This window comes from Chaetodon auriga, chromosome 2 (assembly GCF_051107435.1).
Source record: "Chaetodon auriga isolate fChaAug3 chromosome 2, fChaAug3.hap1, whole genome shotgun sequence".
Classification (NCBI taxonomy): Eukaryota; Metazoa; Chordata; class Actinopteri; order Chaetodontiformes; family Chaetodontidae; genus Chaetodon; species Chaetodon auriga.
This window is the reverse complement of record NC_135075.1, coordinates 17,172,401-17,191,728: the sequence shown is the minus strand read 5'-3', so window position 1 is coordinate 17,191,728 and position 19,328 is coordinate 17,172,401. Positions and strand designations below refer to the sequence as shown.

The 19,328-nt window shown below is 39.9% G+C and overlaps 1 protein-coding gene across 1 annotated transcript; it reads left to right on the top strand.

Moving 5' to 3' along the window:
• Positions 1–616: 616 nt before the first annotated feature.
• LOC143328117 (myosin heavy chain, fast skeletal muscle-like) lies at positions 617–13,424 on the top strand. The gene is made up of 39 exons (XM_076743063.1): positions 617–820; positions 948–1,091; positions 1,194–1,350; positions 1,548–1,575; positions 1,674–1,794; positions 1,869–1,961; positions 2,183–2,246; positions 2,326–2,424; positions 2,513–2,616; positions 2,847–2,985; positions 3,204–3,322; positions 3,426–3,575; positions 3,663–3,833; positions 3,932–4,238; positions 4,515–4,585; positions 5,062–5,149; positions 5,300–5,417; positions 5,501–5,624; positions 5,716–5,852; positions 6,545–6,800; positions 6,895–7,137; positions 7,226–7,402; positions 7,494–7,639; positions 7,733–7,823; positions 8,281–8,670; positions 8,786–8,912; positions 9,023–9,141; positions 9,222–9,418; positions 9,607–9,790; positions 9,866–10,031; positions 10,231–10,355; positions 10,486–10,794; positions 10,887–11,090; positions 11,182–11,307; positions 11,775–11,945; positions 12,115–12,219; positions 12,852–12,947; positions 13,126–13,257; positions 13,404–13,424. Exons 1-39 carry the CDS (start codon positions 617–619, stop codon positions 13,422–13,424), a joined length of 5,823 nt encoding a protein of 1,940 aa, XP_076599178.1.
• The last annotated feature ends 5,904 nt before the right edge of the window (positions 13,425–19,328 follow it).

Sequence of the window (19,328 nt, the reverse complement as noted above, 5' to 3'; positions counted from 1 at the left end):
TTTGCGCAAATTAGGACATACTGAGGTTGGTTTTTGGAGAGGAATCTGCAATTTTGAAAGATGGATGGACTTTAATTGTTTGTTTGTTTTAGTATTCTACAGGATAAGGTGGCACCATTTGTGGTGATGAGGCCATATGATATCATTCTTCTAAGAGAAGCTCAATGACCTAAACAGGAGGGCTGCTCTTGCGTGGTGTCTAGAGATTTCAGTATAAAAGAAGCACTCGCAGGCTCGTCATAGTTGTGGACTGACAGGCTGCCAGCAGAGGTGAGTCTCCATCATGCTTTCTGCAGAGATTGGTGCTTTTCATTAAGTTGTTGTTTAAGAGCTGTTTTTCTGCAAGACTGCAAAAAAGTTGTTGATTTTAGCTTTAGTGAAACTTTTGTGTGTTTATTTATTTGTTTATTTTTTATTTAGTATCCAGAAAACCACTGTACCGCTTGGGAACAACAAGGTAAACAACTTTCATGCAACTAGTGATTTAAGTGTAAAAAGGGCACTAAATCAAATTAAAGATGTAAGTCATGCTCTTTTTTTGATTGGATCTGCACTTTAAATATCTCTATTTAAAAACATAAAATTGTTTTATTTGATTTACTTTTACAGAGCTGCCATGAGTGGGGATGCTGAAATGGAGTGTTTTGGCCCGGCGGCCATATACCTCCGAAAATCAGAAAGGGAGAGAATAGAGGCTCAAAACATTCCCTTTGATGCCAAGACAGCTTATTACGTGACGGAGCCCTCTCAGATGTATGTGAAGGGGAAACTAGTGAAGAAAGAGGGAGGCAAAGCCACGGTCGAAATACAGGGTGGGAAGGTATGTAGACATCTATTGTCATGTAATACAGTTGACACAAGTAAAGGCAATGACTACGTGTCCTCACACTTTATGTCATAATGGTGCTGCACATTCTTAAACATCATTCTTCACTGTTTTGATGCAGACCCTCACTGTCAAGGACGACGACATCTTCCCCATGAACCCTCCAAAGTTCGATAAGATTGAGGACATGGCAATGATGACCCACCTCAGTGAGCCCACTGTGCTGTATAACCTCAAAGAGCGCTATGCAGCATGGATGATCTACGTAAGACCAGTTTAAACGTTAAACCAAACTTGTTATATACATACAGCATATATTCCAAATATGAAGGTAACATCTAAGATATATGTCCTCTTCTTAAAACAGACCTACTCGGGGCTGTTCTGCGTCACTGTGAACCCCTACAAGTGGCTCCCAGTGTATGACTCAGTGGTTGTGGCAGGATACAGAGGCAAAAAGAGGATTGAGGCTCCACCCCACATCTTCTCCATCTCTGATAACGCCTATCAGTTCATGCTCCAAGGTATCAGTTTGTAAGATACAGTCTGTCGTGAATGGAAACCCTTTAAAATTATACATTGTTGTCCACAAACATCTACAAACATGCAGTTTATGGTGACACTGATTGCTGCAATATAAAAAACATAATGCAGTAATAGTATTTAAAGATAAACTAATGTAATAATACAATGCATGTGTTAAATGTCATTCTCTCAACAGATCGTGAGAATCAGTCAATCCTGATCACGTAAGTCAATGCTGAAGAGAGCTAATTTGGACTGATATGAGTCACACTGATTATTTCTGTGCTGTATAACGTCTGACTTACAACAACATGTATTCTAGCGGAGAATCTGGTGCAGGAAAGACTGTCAACACCAAACGTGTCATCCAGTACTTTGCAACAATTGCAGTGGCTGGAGCAAAGAAAGCAGAGCAAGCTCCTGGAAAAATGCAGGTAAATGATGTGATATACTGCACATATGTATGATATCTGTGATAATGTAAAAACAAACACATTCCATGTAACATTGTTTTAAGGGGTCGCTGGAGGATCAAATCATTGCAGCCAATCCCCTGCTGGAGGCTTATGGTAATGCCAAAACTGTGAGGAATGACAACTCATCCCGCTTTGTAAGTTTTAGTCCTCTAGCCTCAGTACTTTTGTCTGTCTTGACACATGCTGTCTGTGTTAACATAAAGCGCAATGTATTTTTTGGTAAGTTGATATGATGTTATCATTTAACTAAAGTGCAATAGGATTCAAATAACAACATTTACTACCCAATATAAGACATGTGCACTAGCAGAGCGAGTCATTTTGTGCCCACACTGACAGCTGCATTCTTCTGTAGGGTAAATTCATCAGAATCCATTTTGGATCAACTGGAAAGTTGGCTTCAGCTGATATTGAAACATGTAAGCTATCAGCCAATCATTGTCCAGAAGGTTTGATGAAAAGACAAACTGTAAACCAGCTTATTGCCTTGTTTTACAGACCTGCTGGAGAAGTCTCGAGTGACGTTCCAGCTGTCTGCTGAGAGGAGCTACCACATCTTCTATCAGCTCATGACAGGCCACAAACCTGAGCTGATAGGTCAGCAGTTCATCCATATATCATTTTATAAATACATACAAATGCTTCACCTGGGTCTGTGTAATGAAGTACAATAAATATATTACAGAGGGTCTCCTCATCACCACCAACCCATATGACTTTTCCATGATCAGTCAGGGTGAAATCACTGTCAAGAGCATCAATGACGTTGAAGAGTTCATGGCCACTGATGTGAGTACACACGCTGCAAAATCTGACTCATTAAAAGTCACAGTGTAACTTTAATGGGATTAAACATTGCACAGGCTGTTATGATTTGTTGGATCATTTGTTGGATCAACTGAGAACCAGTAAAACCTTTGTTTGTAATGAGGATCCTTGACTGAAAGACAAAAATATTGTAAATAAGCCAAGAGAAACATGTTACAATAAACCTGTGTGCTTGATTATTCATCCTGCAGACCGCCATTGACATCCTGGGCTTCAGTGCAGAAGAGAAGATGAGCATGTACAAGCTGACTGGAGCTGTGATGCATCATGGAAACTTGAAGTTCAAGCAGAAACAGCGTGAAGAGCAGGCTGAGCCCGATGGCACTGAGGGTAAACACTACAGGAAAATTTCTTCGTATCATAATTGTGCAACCAATTTATCACTATTAAATACTGTAATGATTTTTCCCTTCAGATTTCCACTTTTCTATATTTATTTATTTGGTTGTGCCTCCACAGTTGAGAATAATTGCACTGTCAAAGTGTAGGTGTTGCAGGGTGTTGGTAATGTTTTTGATGTGGATCTGTGTTTTTTCTGTTTGTATCAGAGGCTGATAAAATCGCCTATCTCATGGGCCTGAACTCTGCTGATATGCTCAAGGCTTTATGTTACCCAAGAGTCAAAGTTGGCAATGAAATGGTGGTTAAAGGTCAAACTGTGCCACAGGTAATCAACATGAACGTCTTAGTTTATGTACATAAACTAATCAACTGATAGAAACATACTACTTGTTCCAGATTACTGCAACTCCTATTCTGTCTATCTTTAGGTGCATAATGCAGTGATGGCTCTCTCCAAGTCCGTCTATGAGAAAATGTTCTTATGGATGGTCATCAGAATCAATGAGATGTTGGATACCAAGCAGCCCCGCAACTTTTTCATCGGTGTCTTAGACATTGCAGGCTTTGAAATCTTCGATGTAAGTAAACAACACATTGAACTTGAGTATTATAGAGTGAACGAACACAATGAAAATCTGACGCTGCATCTTCTTTTTTATCTTAAGTTCAACAGCTTGGAGCAGCTGTGCATCAACTTCACTAATGAGAAACTGCAACAGTTTTTCAACCATCACATGTTTGTGCTGGAGCAAGAAGAGTACAAGAAAGAGGGAATTGAATGGGAGTTCATTGACTTTGGTATGGACTTGGCTGCCTGCATTGAGCTGATTGAGAAGGTACCACAGGAGACATTTTTAATAATGATGAAAAAATAATTAAACCCTCCGTATTTGGTCAGATTTTAATCTTGTGTTATTTGTGCTATTGTCAACAGCCAATGGGCATCTTCTCCATCCTTGAAGAGGAGTGCATGTTCCCCAAGGCGACAGACATCACCTTCAAGAACAAACTGTATGACCAGCATCTTGGTAAAAGTGCTCCCTTCCAGAAACCCAAACCTGCCAAAGGCAAAGCTGAGGCCCATTTCTCTCTGGTCCACTATGCTGGCACTGTTGACTACAATGTTGCTGGCTGGCTGGATAAGAACAAAGACCCCCTGAACGACTCAGTGGTTCAGCTCTACCAGAAATCTTCAGTGAAGCTGTTGGTTCACCTCTATGCATCTCATGCCTCCGCAGAAGGTAGAGTTTTTTTTCACTGTACTCCACAACATGTAAGATGGAGGGAAATGTACTGTATCATAGTACTTTCAGCCAGACATCAAGTACATTTCACAGTTTAGTTTTTTATAGCGAAGGAATGAGGGAAGATGAGGGGGTTTATTCAAAGTCACCCTCAAACAATTTAAGATAAAACAGTAAAACAGTAAAAAGTATATTCAGCAACATTAATACCATTGTACTCCCTGTAGATATGAGGATGCAACGTGAAAATAAAACTGTAAATGCTTTTTACAGATGCTAAAGGTGGAAAGAAGGCTGGCAAGAAGAAGGGTGGCTCCTTCCAGACAGTATCGGCTCTCTTCAGGGTAATTTTTATTTCACAAATGTGTTTTTTACAGTCAGTTTTAAATACTTATATGAATTATCAGTGATGGATTTCTTCTGGTAGCAGGGCATGTTCATTACTTTAAAACAGATTGCTGCAGATCAAGCTGGTGCATTGATCAGGGAGACCTTCAAATAGGTGGTTCATTTCAATCTCCTGATAGAGCAAGCTGTGTGAGAGACAAGCAAAATGACAAATTTCTTGCTCTGATTAACTGTAAAATATCATTAGTGGAAAAACTGAGGTAAAAACAAATCATGTATTTTAAGTTGAGAAATATCATAATCCCTCTGCCTTTAAACCTCAACATTAAGCTCATTCATTTGTCACCATTTCCATTTCTTTGTGCTGTGTGATTATGTTGTATAAAGTTATGAAAAATGTAGGGTATCGTCGTCATGTCAGTGTCAAAATTTTGGGGAAAATATAAATCAGAAATGTTTTGTCCATCAACAGGAAAACTTGGGCAAGCTGATGACCAACTTAAGGAGCACTCACCCACACTTTGTGCGCTGTCTGATTCCCAATGAATCAAAGACACCAGGTAGGTCCCAAAAAACTGACTGACAGGAGTCTCATATTCCTCACAGACATTCAGCTGATGGGGGTCTTTGTTTTTAATATATTAGTATGCAAATGACACACCACAAGGCCTTCATGTCTATCATATTGGGTGTCCTTCTTACTGTTTAAGGTCTCATGGAGAACTTCCTGGTCATCCACCAGCTGAGGTGTAACGGTGTGCTGGAGGGTATCAGGATCTGCAGGAAAGGATTCCCCAGCAGAATCCTCTACGGTGACTTCAAGCAGAGGTACAGTCGCTCTTTCTGAACCTCTTAGTCCAAGCATGTTGATTCTGTTCTGTTGATGATCTGATTTAATTAAATCCTTTCAGATACAAAGTATTGAATGCTAGTGTAATTCCTGATGGACAGTTCATTGACAACAAGAAGGCCTCAGAGAAACTGCTGGCATCCATAAGCGTGGACAAATCACAGTACAGATTCGGGCACACCAAGGTAAATGAGCAGACTTGATTGTGATCATGAAATAATGAAATCACTGTGCAGTTCAGTGTGGTTGAGTCAGTGTTGTTACATGTATCATCAGGTGTTCTTCAAGGCTGGCCTGCTGGGTATGCTTGAGGAGATGAGAGATGAGAAACTGGTTGAACTGGTCACAATGACTCAGGCCGTCTGCAGAGGTTTCCTGATGAGACGAGAATTTGCTAAAATGATGCAGAGAAGGTGCGTTTACTATTTTGTAAGTTACAAATATACTTTGGCCCAATTAGATTTTTGATATTAGAGCATATTGGAAGGTATAGGTATGGGATGATATACAGTTTTATAAGTAACTTATTTTAATAGCAGCATGTATCAGTGCATCTTTGGGCTTTTCATCTATCTGGGGCCTAATTTTACTTCATGCAGCCCTCATGCCTCATACAGTAACAGTGGCCAATTTGATTTGAAGTCTAGTGAAAACATCACATGTGTGATCGCGGTACAATATGTTTTATCTTCTTGAGACAGTCACTGCGAAATAATATTGAATGCCACACAAAGCTGCATATTTAAAAGCTGAGTGTAGCAGTGGTGGGGAAAGTATACGTCTCACATCTTAATATGATCCAGGGAGACACAGGAGTCTGCTCCTCTAATTTTGCAGACTATAGGAATGAATGGTATAAATTTTGGTCTTATTATTGGACAGAAGGTTTCAATTTGTCTTGATACTCCAAGATAAGTTGGATAAAAGAAACATTAGAAACATTATCTATTTGACACCAACTGAGCCTTCTTCATATGCACTATGAACTTTCTTTGGCAAAAACAGATGTAAGGGATCCAGCAATAAAAGTAGTGTCAGGTATGTCAAGAGTGTGTTTGGCAAGAGAAGAAGAGTTCAGACATTTATCTGTGTCTTGTCTCCCCAGGGAGGCCATTTACTCCATCCAGTACAACATCCGCTCATTCATGAATGTCAAAACCTGGCCATGGATGAAGCTGTACTTCAGAATAAAGCCTCTTCTAAAGAGTGCAGAGACTGAAAAAGAGATGGCGCAAATGAAAGAAGACTTTGAAAAGACCAAAGAGGAGCTAGCAAAGGCTCTGTCTAAGAAGAAAGAACTGGAGGAGAAGATGGTTTCTCTGCTGCAGGAGAAGAACGACCTGCAGCTCCAAATTCAGTCGGTATGTTAGAAAGAGGGAATTGCTTTTTTAACAGAGATCCTGGTTTTGAAAGTGAAATAAATATCATTTAAATTCTATGTCCTATCAAATCCAGGAAAATGAAAACCTCAGTGATGCAGAGGAACGGTGCGAGGGGCTCATTAAAGCAAAAATCCAGCTTGAAGCCAAAATCAAAGAGACAGCTGAGAGACTGGAGGATGAGGAAGAGGTCAATGCTGAGCTGACTGCAAAGAAGAGGAAGCTGGAGGATGAGTGCTCCGAGTTGAAGAAAGACATCGATGACTTGGAGCTCACCCTGGCCAAAGTGGAAAAGGAGAAGCATGCCACTGAGAACAAGGTTACAGGACAAGCTTTTTAATCCTGTAGTTTAGCTTCAGAGTAGATTGAAATGCATCGTTAATTCAAAGTGCTGTAAACTTTTATAGGTCAAAAACCTGACAGAGGAAATGGCTTCTCAAGATGAGACCATTGCTAAGTTGTCCAAAGAGAAGAAAGCTCTCCAAGAGGCCCATCAGCAGACCCTTGATGATCTGCAGGCAGAGGAAGACAAAGTCAACACTCTGACGAAGGCCAAGATCAAGCTGGAACAGCAAGTGGACGATGTAAGAGCCTGTGCATTTGTTTCAAATGAAGTGTACCAAAATGTATCTCTATTTCCACTGCTACTCATTACACTATATGTAAATGCACTAGGTTGAAGGTTCCTTGGAGCAAGAGAGGAAGCTCCGTATGGATCTGGAGCGTTCAAAAAGGAAGCTCGAAGGAGATCTGAAACTGGCCCATGAATCCATCATGGATCTGGAGAATGACAAGCAGCAGTCTGAGGAGAAAATAAAGAAGTATGTAGTAATGAGAGCTTAATTGATGACCTCCACAAGTCCCCAATAGACAGTGTACATCTGTAACATTTTTCATTACTTTTGCTAACAAAGGAGGGACTTTGAGATAAGCCACCTTCTCAGCAAGATAGAGGATGAGCAGGCACTTGATGTACAACTTCAGAAGAAAATTAAGGAACTGCAGGTAATGCGGAAACGTGTTTTGGCTCATATGTATAAACTAATGTTTCTAATGGAAGTTACTGATGAGTAGATCAATGGAATTAAATACTTTATACTTTTATACTCCTTGACCTTTTCGGTTCACTTACATCTTTACAAATAATCCGTTCAAGTGAGCTCTTCTTTACAACATCATGATAATCAAATCCGCTTCAGTGTAGACTTTTAAGTGTCTTGCTGTTTAACTCCTTTTTCAAAGGCCTTTCTCCTCTGACAAAGAATTCAATTCTAAGGGTAAAGTCGAGAAAAGTTGATTTTCTCTTTATTATCATGAATTATCTTATTTTTTGATAATTTACAATTTAGTCATAGACCCAAAGAAGCCAAATCAAACCTACTATTACTCTAAAATGTTCAGAATTTGAAATAAGGCTTGGCATACAGGTCATTTTAATTTTATTACTGTTTCTGGATCATAGGCTCGCATTGAGGAGCTGGAGGAGGAGATTGAGGCTGAGCGGGCTGCTCGGGCCAAGGTGGAGAAGCAGAGGTCTGATCTCTCCAGGGAACTTGAGGATATCAGTGAGAGGCTTGAAGAAGCTGGCGGAGCCACATCCGCTCAGATCGAGATGAACAAGAAGCGCGAGGCTGAGTTTCAGAGGCTGCGTCGTGATCTTGAAGAGTCCACCCTGCAGCATGAGGCCACCGCTGCAGCTCTCCGCAAGAAGCAGGCTGACAGCGTGGCAGAGCTGGGAGAACAGATTGATAACCTCCAGAGAATCAAACAGAAGCTGGAGAAAGAGAAAAGCGAGTACAAGATGGAGATCGATGACCTCATGAGCAACATGGAGGCTGTTGCCAGATCAAAAGTAAAATTTACAAATGATTCTTTCATATAAAGAATAGTGATTACCACAATTAATGTTTTATCATCTACAGACACCTTACAGCTACAGTGGACATGGTTCTGATTTGTGTCCGTAGGGTAACCTGGAGAAAATGTGCCGCTCTCTTGAGGACCAACTAAGTGAATTAAAGGCCAAGAGTGACGAGCATCTGCGTCAGTTAAATGACATGAACGTTCAAAGATCCAGACTGATGACTGAAAATGGTACGTGTATTTACGATGAGAAGACCATCTGAAGCGGCCATGTTTCAGAAAACATTACAGTAAGTTAGCACGAATTGTTAACCAAAGAATCTTTCTGCTTTTCCGATCAGGGGAATTTGGTCACCAGTTGGAAGAAAAGGAGTCTCTTGTTTCACAGCTTACAAGAGGAAAGCAGGCTCATATTCACCAAATTGAGGAGCTCAGAAGGCACCTTGAGGAAGAGGTTAAGGTACTGCGGTAATGTGTCTAATATATTTTCTTAATAACAAGACCTTTTCTTTGCAACATTGTGTGTTATGTCATTATTAGGCCAAGAATGCCCTGGCTCATGCTCTTCAGTCAGCTCGTCATGACTGTGACCTGCTCAGAGAGCAGTATGAGGAGGAGCAGGAGGCCAAAGCTGAGCTGCAGCGTGGAATGTCCAAGGCCAACAGCGAGGTGGCTCAGTGGAGAACCAAATATGAGACTGATGCCATTCAGCGCACTGAGGAGCTGGAGGAGGCGAAGTAAGTCATTGCAGTTTTAGCTTCATGTAAGCACAGTCAATGACAAATTCAAGCACATTCAGTGCAGCACAGAACGCACTTCACAACGCCTGGTTGTTTGGGGGGGGTTTATCTACATAGGAGCTTGAGTATGACATCGCGCTGTCTCCACACCGATTCTATAACCCATCACAATATATTTCAAACAGGAAAAAGCTTGCCCAGCGTCTTCAGGATGCAGAGGAATCCATCGAGGCCGTAAATGCAAAATGTGCCTCTCTGGAAAAGACAAAACAGAGACTGCAGGGTGAAGTGGAAGACATGATGATCGACGTGGAGAGAGCTAATGCTCTGGCTGCTAACCTGGACAAGAAGCAAAGGAACTTTGACAAGGTCAGATATTGTTGTAATGCACAGTTTCAGCTGGTGAGCATGAGGTAAACACTAATTGTATTGTTTTATGTTCAGGTTCTTGCAGAGTGGAAACAGAAGTTTGAGGAGAGCCAGGCAGAGCTGGAGGGAGCTCAGAAGGAGGCTCGCGCTTTGAGCACGGAGATGTTTAAAATGAAAAACTCGTATGAAGAAGCTCTGGACCACCTGGAGACCCTGAAGAGGGAGAACAAGAACCTGCAACGTAAGACAACAAATCCTATGTGTGATCGTTGACTTTAAATACATTCTTAATTGATTATGTGACACATTCAAGATTGAGTTCAAATAAGAATTTAAACATCTTGTATAAAAATGACAAGTTTGGGCTTCAGCGGCAGGCTTGATCTTGCTAAACATTGATGTATTATGGGAATTTTCTCTTCTCTTTTTGTCTTTTTTAGAGGAAATCACTGACTTGACTGAACATATTGGTGAATCGGGAAAGACAATTCATGAACTGGAAAAGGGGAAGAAGGCAGCAGAGAGCGAGAAAGCAGAAATCCAGACTGCCCTTGAGGAGGTGGAGGTATTTAAAACGACTCATTTGCAAGAAGGATCCAAACAAGAAACTTTGTAATGAAGAATCTTAATCTTGAGCCAGAAATTGCAACCTTCTGATACACCTGAAGTTTTCCACCTTACATTTTGTTTTGTAGGCTACACTGGAGCACGAAGAATCAAAGATCATCCGTGTCCAGCTGGAGCTCACCCAGGTGAAAAATGAAATTGACAGAAAACTTGCAGAGAAGGACGAGGAGATTGAGCAGATCAAGAGGAACAGCCAGAGGGTGATTGAGACCATGCAGAGCACTTTGGATGCTGAGATCAGGAGCAGGAACGATGCCCTGAGAGTCAAGAAGAAGATGGAGGGAGACCTCAATGAGATGGAGATTCAGCTGAGCCATGCAAACCGCCAGGCAGCTGAAGCCCAGAAACAGCTGAGAAACGTGCAGGGACAGCTTAAGGTTGGCTATTAATATGCAACTTATAGAAATACAGCCACATGGCCCAAACATATGTACATTTCTAAATGGAATTTGTGTTATCTTGAATTCAGGATGCCCAGCTGCAGCTTGATGAAGCCATCCGAGGTGAGGCAGATATGAAGGAGCAGGTCGCCATGGTGGAGCGCAGGAACAACCTGATGCTGGCTGAGATCGAGGAGCTCAGAGCTGCTCTGGAGCAGACAGAGAGAAGCCGCAAAGCGGCTGAACAGGAGCTGGTTGATGCCAGCGAGCGTGTGGGGCTGCTGCACTCTCAGGTATCTTAGCTCTCTTTTATGAGTCCTATTAATTACAGTTCAGTAAATGTAATAAAAACCTGGAAACTTCATTATATATTTTTCCCTTTAGAACACAAATCTCATAAACACTAAAAGGAAGTTGGACGCTGACCTTGTCCAGGTCCAAGGTGAAGTGGAAGATGCTATCCAGGAAGCAAGAAATGCTGAAGAAAAGGCCAAGAAGGCCATCACTGATGTGAGCCCTGATTTTGTATTTCAGCATGTACTGCTTATACAGCAGGTTCAAGATTACAGCTCAAAGTTATGTGCTTGAGACATTTCAGTGGCTACTTTAGAGCAGCTGGTAGCAGCCTGTTTGTGAATAATGGGTATCTAAATGAAATGAATGACTGATGACAGACTAATTATGAATAAAGAATAATAAGCAACCTGTGTAAAGGAAAAATATCCTCAGGCAGCCATCAACAATACTATTTAGAACAAGATAGAACAGTTTTTTCTGTTAGGAAACGTAAAATAATCTCAAAAACTGATCTCAGATAATGACTCACCTGAAAAAACATGACTCAAGTCTGTGTGGGACAAATTATAATATGACTTAAAATCATTAACTTAAGTACAGTTGTATTTGTCTTACAGATTAGGCCTTATTTTCATCGATCATTCTTCTAACTGGCCATCTCACAATTACTCCATGTTCAGGCTGCCATGATGGCTGAAGAGCTGAAGAAGGAGCAGGACACCAGCGCTCATTTGGAGAGGATGAAGAAGAACCTGGAGGTGACAGTGAAGGACCTGCAGCACCGCCTGGATGAAGCTGAGAATCTGGCCATGAAGGGCGGCAAGAAGCAGCTCCAGAAACTGGAGGCTCGGGTAAGAAGAAAATGTTAGTTTTGTTTTGGTTGAGTTCTTGAAATGAAACCATGACTGAGGTTAAGTTCCTGACTTCCAGCTTTAATTTGACGGTCTTCACACACCACGGCAATGAAACCTGCAGACACTGCTGTTCTTTTTACATAAATTTGCACTCCTTATCATCAAGGTCCGAGAGCTTGAGTCTGAGGTTGAGGCTGAGCAGAGACGTGGAGCTGAAGCCGTGAAAGGCGTCCGCAAATATGAACGCAGAGTGAAGGAACTGACCTACCAGGTACAGAGAGGCAAACACTTAAAATGTAATCAAACAGTGAAGCAACTGCATTAGACAAAATGAATGCAGAATATGCTTCAGACCCCTAGAGGGCATAAATCACCATCATATGTCTGAAGCTCCAACAGTGCCGGACATGCTGAAGGGATATGGAGTAGACCACAGCTAAAAATAAACATTCTCCACTTACAGCTATAGATACATGCACCTGTGTGCTTATATGAGGATGGCCACATGCCTGTGTAAATTTGTGATATTTATAGATCTGTTAAGCAGGTTTTCACCATGAAAAATTGGCAGGAGGAGGAACTCCTGCATGCACATTCAGTTCTCACAGGCAGCTTGATTGACAGAGATGGCAGTGTTTTTACAACACCGGAGGATCCCCTGAAGACATTGTGAAAATATGTGAATTTCTCTGCTGTTGTGCACCCACATCTTAAGTGTTTTTAGCCTATTTTGGTTGTCCTTGCTCTTGTCAGTCTTTCTGAAGTGGCTTCACTGTGGAAGATATATGTATGAATGTGCTGCGTGCTCTGGAGCGGTTTTGAAGATGCACTTAAAACACGATGAGATGATGGTGTTCGCTTTAGTGTTGGCCTGAAACAGACTATACTGTATACCGCCTCTAGACTGAGGAGGACAAGAAGAATATAGCCCGACTTCAGGATCTGGTGGACAAGCTGCAGCTGAAAGTGAAATCCTACAAGCGGCAGGCTGAGGAAGCTGTGAGTGTGAAATATTCGACACATGCAACACAAATAGGCGTCACACCACAACAGTAACACCTTTTTTAGCACCAGAGGACTTGACAGCATGATGCATTATGATTTAACGAGAACATTTCATCATATACAACTGGTAAAATAGTTCAGATCATCACTTCTTTAACGTTGTGCTTTCCAGGAGGAGCAGGCCAACACTCACCTGTCCAGGTACAGGAAGGTGCAGCATGAGATGGAGGAGGCTGAGGAGCGTGCTGACATCGCAGAGTCTCAGGTCAACAAGCTGAGAGCAAAGAGCCGCGAATTTGTCAGGGTATTTTCATTTTTCACTTCTTTTCATTCAGTAGTAATTACACTCTTTGATAATATTCACGCAAGAAATTTCAGCATCTTTAAAGAGCATCTCGTCAGAGTCTTTAACCACTGATTTCTCACTGTCTCTTCTGTATTAATTCAAAGGGAAAGGAGGCTGAAGAATGAGCATAGACAAGACACAGTGCAAGAAATCATACAATATGATGTTTTTGTCTGATGTGTCGAGCGGCTAATGAGAAATAAATCTGCAAGTAACTGAATGTCTTTTGATTTTTATTTTTTTATCTCTTAAGCTGTTTGTTTCACTTCATTCTTAATTCAACAGATAAATGGAAAGAGTTCACTTTCACAAACATTCCTGGAAATACACTTTAATCATACATTTTTAAGGGTGCTTTGTGCTATTTTGTTGCCCTCAAGTATACATAAGTGGCCTTTGAGTACCACTTGAGTAATACTTGAGTATACTTGAAGTGTAAATAGAACTTGACACAACTTTTTAAAAAACTTTAAATTATATTGAAGTACACCAGTGAAAATCAGGAATCATGAGCATTCAAAAACACTTGCAGTACAGTTGTGTTATATCACCAATGTGTTATATACTTAAATGTAGTGAAAGGTGAAAAGTGAAATTAAAGTACACTTTAATTGACTGATAGTGTATAACAAAGAACTTCAAAATAAATATACTTTTCATAAGTACAATTTATTGTTATTAAAAGTATCTGTAATTTAGTACACTTTTTAAAAGTACACTTCAGTACAATTTCTAAGTATAATAATTTTACTCAGTAATTTGAAATATCACTGTAGGTACTGCAGAATTGGTATATTAACTTTTAATACATGTAAGTAGAACTTAATGACAGCTATTTAGAAGGACACTTTCAAAGTATATGTTTAACAAACTTTAAATTAAGCACATAAACTAAAAGTGTACTTGTAATGACTTTTCTATGTACTGTTATATTTCTAATATACTAAAGTATACTACATTTTGACCTGGGTTACATGCAGCAAAGTTCAAGTTTATAGTAAACTTTTAAATAAGGCCAGTACACAGAGAATTAACAGTATTTTTACACAAACTGCGCAGTGATTCAGATGTGAAGACTCCTCTGCCTTATTTAGAACACTACTATTTGCTATACTACGCTATAGTGTAAACACACAAACAACAATTTTGCTTCATTAATTAACCTACTAGATGCAGAGATTCCTTTATCATATCCACAAAATCATAAATGACATGAATTAGACCACAACTGCGCACACAAATCAACATTTCATCAGGAGAACTTTAATTGCTTGTAGAACAGGAAATAAACTGAGTGGTGTATGTTGTGTTTCAATAAGAGCAGTATAGTTTCATGACTCTAAATAACTGGGTTGTCAACTGTCGCCTGTTATCACGTAAAAGTGTTCTAGGTTACAATAACTGCAAATCTTTGCCTTGTGGTGATAATGTTACTGACAGTCTACTGACCTCACAGTTTTTATGTGCCTCAAAACATATGTCTCACCATGTCAAGTCGCGGCCCTGCGATGAAAATAGACCTATTAGAGAACCACAACATATGCACAAGCATAAGCGGTGATGTTTCCGGTTCAGTAACTATACTGTCACTCAACATTCTTCATAAATCACAGGTGCAAGCAAATACAGTGAAATGCAGCTGGCTTTTATTGCCAATAATGAAATTGCCGCCTTACTTGTTGCTTTACAAGCATTCTGACTTAAAAACGAGTTGCACTTGATGTGCATCACAAGAAAAATAAATACTGTGCAGCTAGGATGCACTGATACTCTACAACTAATAATTTTAAGAATACAAACCAAAAAAAGGCTAATGATTAACAAAAGCAATCTGAGTACTACATACTGGTGGTGGTCTTGCGTTAGACTGTATCTTAGTCATACATATGTTTCACAAATGCTATTGCTAACGGTTCAAATGCTTCCGGACAGAGTTGGGCAACATGATAATAAACCATGAAACAATATAAATGTGTCTACCATCAGAGATTTCTCCCAAACATTTATATGGAGGTAGTTACCTCCTTAATATCTCTTGTGGGACACATTGATGTACACATACCACTAGTTGCTTATTAGCGTGCATATTTGTTGCATATTGGCTCTTTATTTGTCATTATAAAACACTTATGAATGCCTTATTCCGAGGGATTATTAAGATCATAACTCATGTACAACAACTTAAGTACTTAGTATCAATAAGCAGTAATTGGGAGGTTGTTGAGGGAAAACTCTTAGTTAATAGCCTAGTATTGCAGAATAAGGCATTAAATACTTTAAAAACACTAATAATGAGCCAGTGTGCTACTAATATGCATGCTAATAAGTAACTAGTTAATGGTGATTATGTGTACCTTAATATAAAGTGTTTTTGAATTTTGCAGCAATGTGACGAAGTACCTTGATTTGTTGAGTATTTTAAAGCAATTAAAAAGCCAAAAACAAGCATTACATAGTGGTTCCTAGAAATTTCACCCATAAAGCGATGTATCGATATTTATACTCCTTTGTGTACGGTGCATCGTGCATCGTAATCATGATGTTTGGTGTACTTACCATATTGTATTTTCATTTTTGTTCTATTATTACTTTTATTTGAAACTGAAGACTTGTTGGACGTCACACAAGTGTCAGATTTGACAAAAGTGGTTGTTTATTCTGTCTTATTAACTAGTAATCCTTTAAAATTGTGTTTATCTGTCATCAGACCTATCAGCTCAGTATTCACAGTTGCTAGATTTTAAAATTTAACAAACAATAAGTAAGCATAAAAGGATTTTAAAACATCATGAAACTGTCATATATTGATATAAGCGTCAGCTGACCAGTTTCACTTTATCATATTTGAATTTTGCCAGCAAAACTGCTCTGACATTCAAGAGTTGTAAACAACAGTGCCCTTTTGTCAAGCAGGAGACTAAGCCCAGCAAGGAAGTGAGTGTTTTATATCAAAGGTTGTTCCACAGTAAGACTTGAAACAGTGACAAATAGCTGAGCTCTGAGAACATTGCTGAGGAGACAGCTATATTTGTATTTCTTCCAAATAAGCACACCCCGGAGCATAAGAGATCAAGTATCACATTTTTATTGAATATATAGGCCTATTTTGTCGGGTGTGAAGTCCTCAGTATTTATCTTCTAATGCCCTCACCCCATCCCGTGTCATCTTTCAACAGGGAAAGAATGCAACCTACTACACATCATATAACATGATCCCCTCCTTGCCGCGCATGGGGAACAAACACTTGACTTAGGGGAAGGTCAAGCTGCAAGCCTGGCCTTGTCTTCAGTTCATCTGTCACGGCACAGTACAACAAGCCCATTTAAAGAAAGGGTTTAAAAATACATCTGCACCCTCGAGACAACACAAGTGCCCGTCCCGAAAACCTGGAGACACAAAAAAGTAATCACCTGTTCACTGCAGACGCCATACCGGACAATAGAGCTGTAAGTGACAGTTATAGAGTTTACTGTTAAATAAACTATATTTTATGAAGCACAATATGAAGGACAAGGGCTGCTAAAATAGGTGATGTAGGAGGGTCGGAAACATCACACAGCAGTGGTGTGACCTGCAGATAAAGCTGTCGTGTCATCAAGACCCCTGACTGACTGCTTACACCGTCAGAAATGCAGAGGTGGAATCTGACAGGCTGGAAAATATGAAGGGTGAAAGTGATCCCAAAAAAAGGAATGTTTCTAATGTTTTCAATGAAGAAATGGTCAAATGTAAGGGAATTCATGACATGAGGGACTATGTGAGAAAAGCAGAGCACGTATTGTCATATTTCAGTAGACATTTCAACTTTTATTACTTATGTGAGGAATGCCCGGGAGGGTGGAGAAAACATTACGATTAAAATACAGAAATTAAAGTGAAAGAGTAATAAACTGAGGCGACTCAAATGTGCTGCTTCAAGCAGGTCGTTGGTGCTGCACGCTAATGTTAAACCCATAATCAATAATCCAAGTATAGACTAAATGTCAATTCAGGTTAATATCAATTCAAAATACTTTATTTGTCCCTCAAGTGGACATTGGCGACACAATTACACATCAGTACTGTTTACGAACAGTGTTTTGAATAATAATCAGTTAGGAAACATCACATAGATCTGACATCTACTGTATGAGTCAAACTCATTGTGTATGTGTTTGGAAATTAATAAGATTTGATCCAAGAATATTTTTTATATTAGACAAACTCCTCAACTCTCAGCAGCCATGGGCGCCTCTAAGCAGCTGTCCAGCTCTCTGAAACTTCAAATAATTGATGCCCATAAAGCAGGAGAAGGTTATAAGACAGCACAGCGTTTTCAGGTAGCCGTGTCCTCAGTTCGTAACGTAATTAAGAAATGGCAGTTAACAGGACTGGTGGAGGTCAAACTGAGGTCTAGAAGACCAGGAAAGCTTTCAGAGAAAACCGTTTTGAGGATCGCTGCAAAGACAAATCAAAGCCCCGTCTGAGTGCCAAAGAGAGCTCCAGAATGTCACAGAACTACAAGCTTTTTGCAGGCAGAATGGACGAAAATCACCCAAACAAGAATTGAAAGAGTCTTACTGGCTACAAAAAGTCTTTAGAAGCTGTGATACAAAGTACTGACCATGCAGGGTACCCAAACGTTTACTTTTGAAACTTTAACAGATGAGACTCCAAAAGTAATCTTGATTAAGATGTTAAAGAAATGTGTCATCTTGATATTTATGCTGTTTACTTGCTTAAGTGTGACAGACATTATGACTAAGGACTCTAAGTATGTGTGATGTTGCACCAACAGTGTGATAATGTTCATAATATCAGATTTCAGACACAGTCCCTAGAAAGCTGGCGCCCTTTGACCTCCACTAGACATAGCCAGACGACCCCTTTTAGGATGGACGCGTCTGTCATCAGTCTGAGCTCAAGGATTATCACACCCTCGTAAACCACGACAAAAAACAGATCTGTGCGCCAGTAAAGTGCTAAATATTTGTCATTCTGTAGATTCATGAGAGTAGAATGAGCGTTAAGGGACAAAGTGGGTCAGAAATTGTGAAAACCAAGCCTCCAGGCTGTTGGAGCACCGTCAGTAGGGGATTAATGCAAACCTGACTCTGTTTCCCCTCCAGACAGCTCCTTTGAAGTCATGTATACTACTATCAGTGATCACAGAGCATAAACATGGCAACAACCCTCTTCACTCTGACAAAGTCATTTATTAAGGTTTACAATGGCCATGTTAAATCCTATACTTCTAAAGATTTTTTTGTCTGCAGCAGCCATTAAAAGTAGGTTTGCTTAAATGTATTTAAATTGACTGTGTGGACACTTGAATTCACTTGTGTGAGTATCAAACAGATCATAGTGTTTCCATCCATCAAATGACCCAAATGAAAACAAACAGGCTCCCTTCACTTTTCAGACATTATGTAGTTCGAGTTCATTCGTACTTTGGCACAATTTCACACATGCTGCCCGCAGTGATATTAAAAATATCAAAAGGAGAGAAGAGCAGAAGCCTTGAAGACATCAGAGAGACTGAAAACGAACACATCAGAAAAGTACTGATGAAGACACGAGTAAATGACCCAGACTGAAGACTTGCTGAAAAGTAATATGTACGTACAGAAATAGACGAGGAGCCCTGCAATCATCACCTGTCTGTATAATCAGGGTAATACTGTGGGGCCTAAATTATTTCTCAGTAATTGCAAAAATTCTTTGGGATAATATATCAGTAGTCTAAAAACAGGACTGCTTTTCTTAGACCACTTGAAATAATGCCTGGGAAAAAGTTGAAACTTTTAACATCTCTCTCTAGTGCACAAATCCATTTTATATCATGCGTTGTGTGACATTAACAGAGATTAATAAACTTGACAGACATCTGGATAACACTTCAGATCAAGTCTCCCTATTTAGCTTTATAAGCAGCATACAGACATTTTACAAATGCTTTATAACGCACTAAATGTAGTTTTAAGCATTTTCTAGTGTTCATTAATGTCCAGCATTTGTCAACAATCATAACTTCTGCTATGAAGACATG

What these genes read in the sequence shown, in the direction of transcription:
- LOC143328117 (XM_076743063.1), top strand. Translation starts at nt 617, where the DNA reads ATGAGTGGGGATGCTGAAATGGAGTGTTTTGGCCCGGCGGCCATATAC. An exon ending in CAGGCTTTGAAATCTTCGAT is followed by an intron (nt 3,576 to 3,662) that starts GTAAGTAAACAA and finishes TTTTATCTTAAG; the next exon opens with TTCAACAGCTTGGAGCAGCT. An exon ending in TGCAGCTCCAAATTCAGTCG is followed by an intron (nt 6,801 to 6,894) that starts GTATGTTAGAAA and finishes TATCAAATCCAG; the next exon opens with GAAAATGAAAACCTCAGTGA.